The following is a 12016-nucleotide window of genomic DNA, read 5'->3' as shown; positions in this document are numbered from 1 at the left end:
CAGGACAGATCTGTTAGTTCTTTTTGCAGTCCATGGTACTTTCAGCATTCTTCACCAGCACCACAACTCAAAAGCATCAACTCTTCTTCAGTCTTCCTTATTCATTGTCTAGCTCTCACATGGCATACGAGGTGATTTGAAATATCATGGCTTGTGTCAGGTGCAGCTTAGTCCTCAAGGAGACATCCTTGCTCCTCAGCATTTGAAACAGTTCCTTCGCGGTTGACCTTCCCAGTGCTACACGTCATCTAATGTCCTGACTGCTGCTTCCATTGTCATCAATTGTAGAACCAAGCAACGTGAATTCACAGAGACCCTAGGAGTTGGAATTGACTTGACAACAGTGGGTTTGTTTTTTGGTTTTGGTTGGTCAGGTATGTTGTAGATTGCCTTTCTACTGGAATTTGATACTGTTTTCATGATTAGACTTCAGTTACAGGTTTTGGGAAGGAAGACCACAGGGGTAAAGTGTGGCTTTTCCATCACATTATATCAAGGGTACATGCTATCAGAATGACTTATCACTGTTGACATTAACGTTGATCACTTGGCTGAGGTATCATCTATCATATTTTCCCAATGTAAAATTACTCTTTTCTCTCCTTTCCATATTGTATGCTTTGGAAGGACGTCACTATGTACAGAGCACACATGGGGGTTGGGAATTAAGCTCCACCTCCTTGAGGACTGAGTATCTACATATATTGTTCGAAATTCTCAGCACAATAGATTTATCTATTTTCCCCCATTTGTTTATTTATTCACTAATTTATTTATATCAATATGGACCCATGAATATTTATTTTATACTTTGGGTTAAAATCCAGTGCTACTTTATTTATTTTGTTGCTCTGCTTTGAACATTAGGAGCTATTGCACTTTACTCCTACGTACCTTTGACATAATCCCAACATTGTGGGTTATTGTCATCATTTTTTGAGCACTTCTTTACTTTCTGGAACTACAAGATGCTCCAGACTCACAAGTTTCCTGCCTCAGTCCTAGAATCAGCCATCTCTCTAAGAGGCCCTGATTCCTTTTATTGGAGAATGGTTTTGTTGCTGTTGTTGATAGGTACTGTTGAGTCAGTTTCAACTCACAGTGACCACATGCATAACAGAATGAAACACTGCCTAGTCCTGAGCCATCCTCACAATCATTGCTATGCCTGAGCCATCACTGCAGCCACTGTGTCAATCCATCTAATTGAGTTTTCACCTTTTCACTGACCCTCTACTTTACCAGACATGATATCTGTCTCCAGGGAATGGTCTGTTCTGATAGCGTGACCAAAGTATGACAGATGAAGTGTGGCCATTCTCACTTCTAAGGAGCATTCTGGCTGTAGTTCTTCCAAGACAGATTTTTTTCATTCTTCTGGCAGTCCATGGTATAGTCAATATTCTTCACCAACATCACGATTCAAATGCACCAATTTTTTTTTTTTTTTGGTCTTCCTTATTCATTGTCCAGCTTTCACACACATATGAGGAAACTGAAAAGACAATGGATTAGGTCAGGTGCACCTTAGTCTTTAAAATGACATCTTTGCTCTTTAAGAGGTCTTTTTCAGTGTATTTGCCTAATGCAATAAAATACATCATTTGGTTCTTGATTGCTGCTTCCATGGGCACTGATTGTGGATCCAAGTAAAATGAAATCCTTGGTAACTTCAATCTTTTCTCCATTTATCATGATGTTGCTTATTGTTGTAAGGATTTTTGTTGAAGTGTAATCAATACTGAAGGCTGTCATCTTTGATCTTCACACTATGTGCTTCGAGTCTTCTTCATTTTCAGCAAGCAAGGTTGTGTCATCTGCATATCACAGGTTGTTTATGAGTCTTCCTCCAATTCTGCTGTTGTGTTCTTCATATAGTCCAGCGTCTCAGATTATTTGCTCAGCATACAGATTAAATAAGTATGGTGAAAGGATTCAACCCTGACACACATCTTTTCTGATTTTAAACCATGCAGTATCCTCTTGTTCTGTTTCAGTGACTGCCTATTGGTCTATGTGTTCATTTTTCTCCATGGAGTGGCTGGTGGCTTTGAACTACTGATCTTTTGGTTAGCAGCCCAGTGCCACCAGAGCTCCTTTTTTTTTTTTTTTTTTTTGTCTAAATCCCACTGCCATCAAGTCAATTCTGACTGAGTCAATTCTGACCAAAATTAAGTGTTCTAGAATTCCCATTCTTTGCAATGTTACCCATAATTTGTTATGATTCACACAGTCAAATGCCTTTGCACAGTCAATAAAACAAAAGTAAACATCTTTCTGGTATTCTTTGCTTTCAGCCAAGATCCATCTGACATCATCAATGACTCTAGGTATACTTACTGCTACCAGGGTGTCACTACTTCTAGACGCTGTCAGCTGACAGAAGCAAGGACATATATGTATGTATGCTGACCCAGGAATATACACATATCTATAAATATTTCTATATATAACCGTCTTTATCTCTATTAAGCTAAGCATGAGTTCATACTGATGTCTCCAACTCTAATCCATTATTACATGGATCATTCTGGCCTTCTCCTTTTGCTTATCTGTAGCCTCACACTCCAACAATGAGAAACTGGCTCCTGCTGCGAAAAGGATGTGGAGGCAGCATCTTCTGACCTCTAACTGCACAAGAGTAAGACAGAATCACCATCAGCAGCCCAAAGCTTAATCCTATGAGGTCAGACATGCCACCACCCTCCAACGTTTTACCAATTCTCATAAGAACCATCCCTCCCACAGCACTCACTACTTCTCTGCTGGGTTTGATAATTTGTTACAATGGCCGCACAGAACTCACAGACAATACTCATGATTATGGGGTTTATTAGGAAAGCAATAGGCTACAATTCAGGTTCAGGAACACGCCCAGGATACAATTCTTCAATCAGGACAGCATCCCCTCTGCTGTGCCCTCAGACACACATCTCTGGCCCTTAGCCTCTCCGCCTGGCCTCTGCCCTGCTCAAGCAAGTGTTACAAAGCTCTTTTAGCTCTGCTGGTAGATACACCTAGATGCACCCCACTCCAACAGCAAGCTCTGCCCAAGGGCACTCAGCTTTCTTGCTCCATGGACCAGGTAAGCCCGCTGCTCTGTCTCATGCCTCTTGGTTCTACGGCCTCCATCTCTCTGCCAAGGTGTCTCTCTGCCAGAGCATGTCTCAGGCAAGGAGGTCCAGCACAGGGATCTCAGGTCCCATGATGTGCTCCACTTCACCTTCAGCTCTTTCCTCTTGATGGCAGTGAGATTCCCCCCTCTGCCTGTAGGAAGGCTCATTTTAAGCCTGGCAGAGTGGCAAAACTAACCGATCCCAATATCAGAGTTCTATACCCCTTATTTGCATGGTCCCACCCAGTAATCTGGTGGTAGTTACAAAGACTATGGCTAGAAAACCCATATCAAATAATTCACTGTACCACACCATCTATTTACTCAACTGTTCAGTTCCAGTTTTAAAAAGATCTATGCATAATGGTATTAGAAATGCTACCCTGTACCTCATGGGAAACAACTTTATCAAATATAATACACTGTTTATGTACAATATCTTTTACCTACAGTCCTACAGACTCTGCTCATTTCCAAAGTTACTTAGGTCAGCACCTCTTTTCCCCACCCCTTCAGTAATGTTGTTTCATATATTTGTAATACAGGCAGTTCCTAGAATATGAATGAGATCCTTTCCTAGTGTGTTTTTAACAATTTGTGGGTTATTCAGAACAGGTGTATAGGGTTCTTCTTTAGCCTTACTTCGGTTAAGAAAGGAGGTTTGGTAAGGCATTTGGCTGCTAACCAGACACTCAGTGGTCCAAAACCTACCAGCTGTTCTGTGGGAGGAAGATGAGACGATCTACTTCCGTACAGATTTACAGCCTTGGAAACCCAATGGGGGTCATCATCAGCCAGAATCGACTCAGTCAGAATCGACTCGATGGCAGTGGGGTTTAGTCAAAAAAAAGAGCTCTGGCGGCACTATGGTTAAAGCACTGGGCTGCTAACCAAAAGATCAGTAGTTCAAAGCCACCAGCCACTCCACAGAGAAAGATGAGGCAATCTGCATCCATAAAGATTTACAGACTTGGAATCCTATGGAGCAGTTCTCCTCTATCCTACAGGGTCTCTGTGAGTCAGAATCAACTCCATGGCAGTCTGTTTGTTTTTTGGTTTTATACCAATACTATTCTGCCATTTGTGGGTAATATATACACCTTTTTAGTTTTAATAAATGTGGACTCTATGCCTTGGAGGCAAAAAGTTTTACCTACTTAACACAATTCTATTTATAAGGTACTGTGACCCTGTATTCAATTACTATTCACTGATAACACTAAGGAATTATTTCTGTCTAGCAGCTTGGGATCCCTAGGCATTCTGAAGTGCTTAATGTATCCAAGTAGTTACCTGTATGTACTTAGATTTATTCTTATGCATGTGGGGAGAGTTCACTGACACATAAAATTCTCTCCCGCCATCAAAAAAAGAGGAAATATTGTTATAGGGTTCCTTTTAAAAAACAACATTTATTATTCTTGTAAAGCTACATAAATGATATTTATTTACTAACATATGGTCACCAACTCTCAAGGAGATAGTTTAAGCCCCTGCCGTGGTCATCTATTCTATTGAATTATCAAAAAACGAGACACCAAGAGTAAATTCACAAAGTCAGCCTTTGCAGGAATAAAATGTGCCAAAGGACTTCTTTAGTTTCTTATGGAAATCAGCATGTATCTATAACTCATTTCACTCAGTGTTTTTACATGTAATTAAATTCTCAGGTCTAATCTCTTTCTTTGTAGGGAGCACTTAGGAGAAAGTCATGATTGAAGCAATTAGTAGCATTTCTTCCAAATAACTGTCAGTAGTTTCTTCTTCCCTATTATTCTAGTTTAAAAAGGAAATATCTGGAAGTACATACACTACAATTTCCTAGTTAAATATTCAGAGACAGTATATCATTAAATCCTATCAAAATTTAATAATTTCAAAAATATTTAAAAATATAATAAGAACACCTGTCTTTTTCCCTGATGGTCTCCAAAGAATATTCAATAAGTTATCCTATAAATAAATCAGTATGCTTTTGTACTGATGTAAATTTGTTATCAACCCTGCAATTTCTCAAAGGCTGCCTAAGACTCTAGCAGGAATAAGACAGGAAGTTGAACTCATTTTGAGTAAGGCAGGAGACCAGAGCAGGAGGTAAGATTAGAAGACAATGAGTAAGATAATTAGAGCTCAAAGTCAAAGTGATGCTTCAAACAAGATCCAAACTTTATGTTTGTTTGTTTGTTTGTTTGTTTTTAAGGGGTAAGAGATATAAGCAACTGACAGAGACCACTGCTTCAACTGAGAGTCCAGCTCTGGTAGCATAGTGCGTAAGGCATTTGACCGCTAACCAGAAGGCTGACAGTTCAAACCCACCAGCCACTCCTCAAAAGGAAGACTGGGCAATCGTAGAGATACCACCTCGGAAACCCAAGGAGGGGTCACTAGGAGTTGGATTTGCCTCAACAGCAGTGAGTTTACTTTTTTTTATCACCATCAAAGGCTTTCAAAACAAGCTAATTGAGATCAACATTCCTCTTTCCAAGCTCTGCAATAATTACCATATTGAGTTTTCAGTGAATTAGCACAAAGAAATAGGTGAAATAAAGAGAAATCAATAAAGTTTGATTTCAAAATTCTCAAATTCTGAAAACTTTGAACAACTGTTGGCAATAAGAAAAGGACAAATGATGTGTGTGCCTAAGTGCATCCCCTGGAAACTGATGGCTCATCAATTCCTCCTCCCACACTAGACACTTAGGGCCTGCCTGGCATCAAACACCAAGTAGCATGGCCAAAGAGGCAAGTGTGCAGTGTCAGCAGGACTGATAGTCAATGCTCTCAGAAACAGATGTGTCAAATGCTTTGGGGTTCATGTTATACGACAACTGAGAAAATCCTCTGTCTCTGCCACGAGACAGTTACTGTAAGGAATTCACAAAGCAGAACAGGTTTTACTTGGAAGCACTTTGTCAGCCTTCCCACAATTCAACTTGACAGCAGCCTAACCTCTCAGAGTATATGAAGGATCTTTAAGAAAGTATTTGCTCCAAGATACTCCCGGGTTGCACTGAATGTCTCTGGCAGAGTTCTCAATGGAAAGGTAGGCTCAGCATTGAATCATTAGGCTCACTTCCCAATTTCCTAACTCAGAAATATGAGGGCTTAATAAAGTAATCTTCTCATCTTGACCTAAGGGAGGTAATCTGATCAGAGTTTACTATGCCCAGGAATTTATCTGCTTTAATGCAGGGCTAAGGGTTTGAAGCTAGATGGGTAGTGCCACAGAATGAACAAGAGCATCGGTGCAGAGTTGGTCCCAGTTTGAGAGCATCCCAGCAAAGGCCCGTCACCCAGTGTGGGAGATGAATGGGCGGGCATGGGCTATGGCATGCTCGGGTGACCTACCTGCCACTCTGGTCTGAGGTCCACGTAACTGATTTTCCCTCAGGTTTGGTTCTGTACCATATCCTTATGGCATGAGGAAAGTCAGTAGATGTCTGAGCACCTGTCTTCCTGATCTTTAAGCTCCACATGTCGGTGGCAAACAGGAGTTCCCCACAGCCAAGAGCCTGGCTGCAGCGAGCATAATAGTCTAACTGCTCCCTCCATCGATCTGCAGGCAGAGTCACAAGTTCATGTACAATTTGATTCCTGAGCTCCTCAGAAACAACTGTGAGCTGGAGAGAACTTGTAAATTTTTCAATACCTGGCACAGCAGCAACATCCACCTCCTCAACCTTTAGCACAGATAAATCACAGCAGTCCAACACTAGCAAAAAATCCTCACTCCCATGATTCCCTGTGTCACAGCAACACTTTGAACTAGAAATCCCAGAAGCCTGTTCCTCGTTGTCATGGTTACCGTCTTTATCAGAACTATCTTTTTCACCTTTACCACAGATTGCAAAATCATCATATCCCACTTTAGATGAGAAGGTCCTTGTATCTGTCACAAGAGTATGGCAGGGTTCAGACGTCTTAAATTCACGAACTTCCCTTGACTCGGATGGGCAGGTTTCCTTAAGGGAACTACTCCGTTTCTTGAGTCTGTTTCCAGAATCAAAAAAAAGCACTATGGTGCCCTCAATGACGCGACTTTCGAAGTCCACGTCCAAATCCAGTACATAGTGCTTCACAAGGATGTGGCTGGTGTTGGCCATAAGAGGCAGGTCATCTCGGGAAAGGTCCAGTTTTATGTCCATAATGTAGTTTGTTGTTTGAGAGCTTTGTTAAACTCTCAGAGATGGCTTCCTATCTGCCTCAGTCTTCTGGAATCATAAATGTCTGCTTACGAAAAGCTACCTGATGTCACAAATTATGGTTCCACAAACCTTCAGTCCCCTGGCAAAGAAGAAAAACACAATTAGACAAAATTTCAAACAAGACCCTAAATGCTTCTGCAACTGCTGTTCCTGCAAGTTGAGGACCTTCCTTAAATAATCCCCTAAGGTGTTAGATGCTCATGGTGGGAAACCACACTAATCTTCTTGACTGACATCAAAGAAAGTTTCATGATGGGTTTCTAAAAATATTTCAATTTGAAATGGGCTCCATAAAGCCAGAAGAATTAGGCTTCCAGAACACTCCTTGTTTTGGAAAAGAGCAATTGTTATGCAAAAGTGTAACTGAGGATCACTTTGCATCTTGTTTTAAAAGATATTAAATGTATCATTTCTAATTTTGTGCATCAAAAGATAAGTGATTGTTTCTCTACTGTGATTGTAAGTAACAAGTGTGAATGAAGGCTAAATGGCTTTATATGTTTTATTCTTTGAGAGTAATAATGTAATACATACAATGTAACTCCAGGGATTAATGTACTTTTCACATTAGGGCTGCTCTCATATCAGCACTTCCAGTAAATTACAGGAAAATGAGCCAATTTACCAGGAGTGCATTCTAAGTATTCCTTTGAGATATTCATGGAGATTTTTCAAATTTATAGTTAAATACTCAAGGTATATCATTACATCTTAATAGCTGAAAAGCCATTAACATTCTGGATAATAACCTTCTTGTGGCAAACAAAAGGTCTTCTCATTTAAAAAAAGAAATATGCAAATATCCATAAAGGGAAGAGAGAAATTAAAATGTAGAAACAGATATTGTAATAAAATGTCCAACTTCATAAAAGTTCTGAATAAAAATGTATTCCTATTTTATAATAGGAATCTGACTAAAAGAAAAATTATTTGTAATTATTTCAGTCCCTGTTGTCTACTTAATTTCTTTCAGCATATGCTGTTTTCTTTTTTCTTTATTTTAATTCTTTTATCAAAAATGAAAAGAAAGCAGCAGGGGAACAGAAATAAAAACTCTTGACAGATACATTTTAAGTAATTTTTGTATTTCTAAATACCAGGAGGTATTCTTTTATTGTCCACAAAACAACGTTACTTGCTTGGCTTTTCGAATAAAATGGAAGCCTCTCTTATTCTGGTTTAACTCCGCCTCACCTTCCTTCAACCTCTATCTGCCTCTCCACTAAACCCTTTTTCCCTACCCTCTATAATCTCATTCTAGCAATCAATCCTATTGAATTTTCTGTTTCTACCTCTCCACAGGTTACTTCCTCATCAAGACCTTGCCTAGCCTAAATGTGACCACCTGCAGGGCTGGATAATCTGGCTTTCAGCAATTTTTCCACTCTTGGAGACCCATTCCCTCTACAACTTTGTCCTCTAGCCAAAGGGCCCATTCAAACCACCATTACCTGCAGGAGTGGTGCCCCACATCCAAGCCTTTTGAATTAACCTGTATTCCATACCTGGAATGCTCCTGTTTTCCATCTCCCATATCTACCTGCCCAAATACTAGCCCCCTCTAAGCCTCAGTTCAAGTGCAACCATCTACAGAAATCCTTCCCTGACCCCTACTTCCTCCCTCTACCACCCTTAAGTGCAATAAGCCCCAAAACTCAGTGTCATCAAGTGGATTTCAACTCACAGTAACCCTATAGGACAGAGTAGAACTGCCCCCATAGGGTTTCCAAGGCTGTAAATCTTTACAGCAGTAGACTGCGTCATCTTTTTCTCACAGAGGGGCTGGTGGGTTCTAAGGGCCAACCTTTAGGTTAACAGCTGAATGCTTTAACCACTGCATCACCAGAGCTCCTTTTATGTGCAATAGGACTTGAGAAATCAGTGATGCAAAGAACAGTGTGGGATTACTTTGTGAAGAAGCTGGTACTTCCATTCCAAACCAACTCACTGCCGTTGAGTCGGCTCCAACTCATAGTGACCCCTTCTTGGGTTTCCAAGGCAGTATCTCTACGTAAGTAGATTGCCCAATCTTCCCTCCGAGGAGTGGCTGGTGGGTTTGAACCACCAGCCTCCTGGTTAGCAGTCAAATGCCTTAGGCACTACTCCACCAACTTCCATTGTTGTTGTTGTTGTTGTTATGTGCCCTCGAGTCGGCCCCGACTCATAGCGACCCCTCCTTGGGTTTCCGAGGCAGTATCACTACGGAAGTAGGATTGCCCAACCTTCCTTCCGAGGAGTGGCTGGTGGGTTTGAACCGCCAGCCTTCTGGTTAGCAGTCAAGTGCTTTTAGCCACTATGCTACCAGAGCTCCCCATTAGTTCTTTTAAAAAAAGGGGGAGGGGATAAGGCAAGCTATTTTCTTTTCTGCATACATCTCAAAGAGTGATTGAACTTGTCATTTGAGACAAGGAAGACATATCAGCAAGCTTAATATAACCTTCAACAAAGCCATGGGCTATTACTATGTAATGAGAAACAATGGGTGTTAAAAATTCAATCTCTTGTTTGGGGCTGCCAACATGCAGAAATGTATTCACTAAGCTTTTTTAAAAACTGTATTTCAGAAAATTAACCTGAACACACACAGAGAAACAAAAGAGGAAAAGATGCATCTTTATAATCAACAGAGACAAAGATTAATTTAAAACTCCCTGTCAATTCCATCTCACGGTGACCCCATGTGTATCAGTAGAACAGTGCTCCACAGTGTTTTCAATGACTAGTTTTTCAGAAGTAGGTCACCTGCCTTTCTGCTGAGGAACCTATGGGTAGACTTGAACCTTCAACTTTTTCGTGAGCAGCCGAGAATATTAACTATTTGCATTATCCAGAGACTTAAAAAGTTAATTTAGTGGCTGTTTAAATTATCATATTTGAAGAATAAAAGTTTAACATTTATAACAATAGACATACAATCATGTACTGTTCATTTACTTCTGACAATTTATATAATTTAAGAATAAAATATGTTCTACAGAGCAGTTTTTGCCACGTTTGTCCCAGGAGGCAGAGAACTGGGCTGACTTAGAGTCCTAGATATGCACACCTACTAGCTTTCTCTGCTTTGTCACAGTTACCGTACATCCTTTGGTCCTCTTCAATGTTATTCTTAGAAACTTCCCATAGTGGCCATTCAAAACCTTTTCAACTTTAAACTTCCCAATTCTATGCCTGCTGTCTCATGCTTAGGAGATTGCATTACCTCCTACTTTACTGAGATAATTTGGAATCTCTGGAATGCCATCATGCCTCAGAATATCTCTAGGTCTTCCCAACTAGTGCCTTCCTCTGACCCAAACAAAACAATATCCCTTCTCATCAAAGCTAACTCCTTCATGCTGCATCCCAATTTTTCGAGTGTCGAGAGAGCCAAATACACAGCACTCTTCTTTCCCATCCAAGTTCTAAACACAATGAGAAACAAGACAAGGACATAGCTTGTTGTTGTTGTTGTTGTTTGCCATCGAGTCGGCCCCGACTCATAGTGACCCCTCCTCGGGTTTCCGAGGCAGTATCACTACGGAAGTAGGATTGCCCAACCTTCCTTCCGAGGAGTGGCTGGTGGGTTTGAACCGCCAGCCTTCTGGTGAGCAGTCAAGTGCCTTAGGCACCATGCTACTAAACACAATGAGAAACAAGACAAGGACATAGCAGAAGGGGATAAAAAGAAAACCATTATTCCTCATGACATAACTGGAGAATATGGCTAGTGTGAGAGCTGAAGGTACCTGAAACCTGAACCTCAAATATTAGGTGATTTGCCCACATAGTCACAGGCAAGGCCAGATGTGGCCAAAATTCGGAGAGGAGGTGGCCTCCCAAGGCCTGGAGGAGTAGAGGAAAATGGCTCTCTGTGGTCAGGATTGCTGCAGAGTAGACCACTGTGATCCACAGCATTTTCATTGGCTGATTTTCATTGGATACCCAAGCTTTTCTTCCTAGCCCATCTTAGTCTGAAAGCTCCCCTGAAACCTGTTCAGCATCACAGCAACACAAGCCTCCACCGATGTATGAGTGATAGCTACAGCTTGAGGAGCACTGGCCAAAATCAAACCCTTCCCTGGTCTCCCACATGGAAGGGGAGAATTCTACCACTGAACCGCCAAAGTTCTCTCCACCTTCTTTGGCTAGACGTAAAGGTCCAGACACCAGGAGTGTTACCCTGAATAGCGTAACATCAGAAATGGGAAACATCAGCAATGGGAAAGAAGCGTTCCCCTCCAACACCATCTCCTCCCACTAACTTGGGGCCTTCTTTCTTCATTTATGTTTTTCTCTTGCCAACACTGTCTCCCTCTCAATGATTCCATGCTATTCTCAAAGTTTCAAGCACCCCAAGCATTGCCATCTTTAAAAACAAACAACAAAAACTGCATTTGGTCCTACTGCCCATTATAACTAGTCTGATTTTATTGGATTTTGGAGCTGAAAAAGCCCTTAGGGGTCATTTAGTGGAATCCACTAGTTTTACAAATGAAGACATTGCAGCCCAAGAAGTAAAGCAATTTGCCCAAGGTCACCCATTTCTCTTTTCATTTGTAAGAATGGAAACTCTTCCACTTGCTGGTGTTTCTCCTTGGAATTTCATTCTCTAGCTCTTAAGGCTATATCCTTCACATTGTCCAAGTCCTAAATAAAGTGCCACCTCCTTTACCCATCCTTCCTTTTTTATCTTGTTCATCTTCCATAGACTACT

At 41.0% G+C, this 12016-nt stretch overlaps 1 protein-coding gene across 1 annotated transcript in view; it reads right to left on the bottom strand.

Annotated features, from left to right (window-relative positions):
• The window catches only part of AOPEP (aminopeptidase O (putative)), a 540041-nt gene extending 532781 nt beyond the window's left edge, over positions 1-7260 (bottom strand). Inside the window, exon 1 of the mRNA XM_007939143.2 lies at positions 6464-7260. Within this exon, the coding sequence (XP_007937334.1) occupies positions 6464-7260 (797 nt within the window). The remainder of the gene's footprint in view (positions 1-6463) is intronic.
• Between the last annotated feature and the right edge of the window lie 4756 nt (positions 7261-12016).

The sequence above is a fragment of the Orycteropus afer genome, unplaced genomic scaffold, assembly GCF_000298275.1.
Source record: "Orycteropus afer afer isolate SDZICR_OR568_19922 unplaced genomic scaffold, OryAfe1.0 scaffold00005, whole genome shotgun sequence".
In the NCBI taxonomy this organism is placed as follows: Eukaryota; Metazoa; Chordata; class Mammalia; order Tubulidentata; family Orycteropodidae; genus Orycteropus; species Orycteropus afer.
This window is presented reverse-complemented; position numbering and strand designations above follow the sequence as displayed.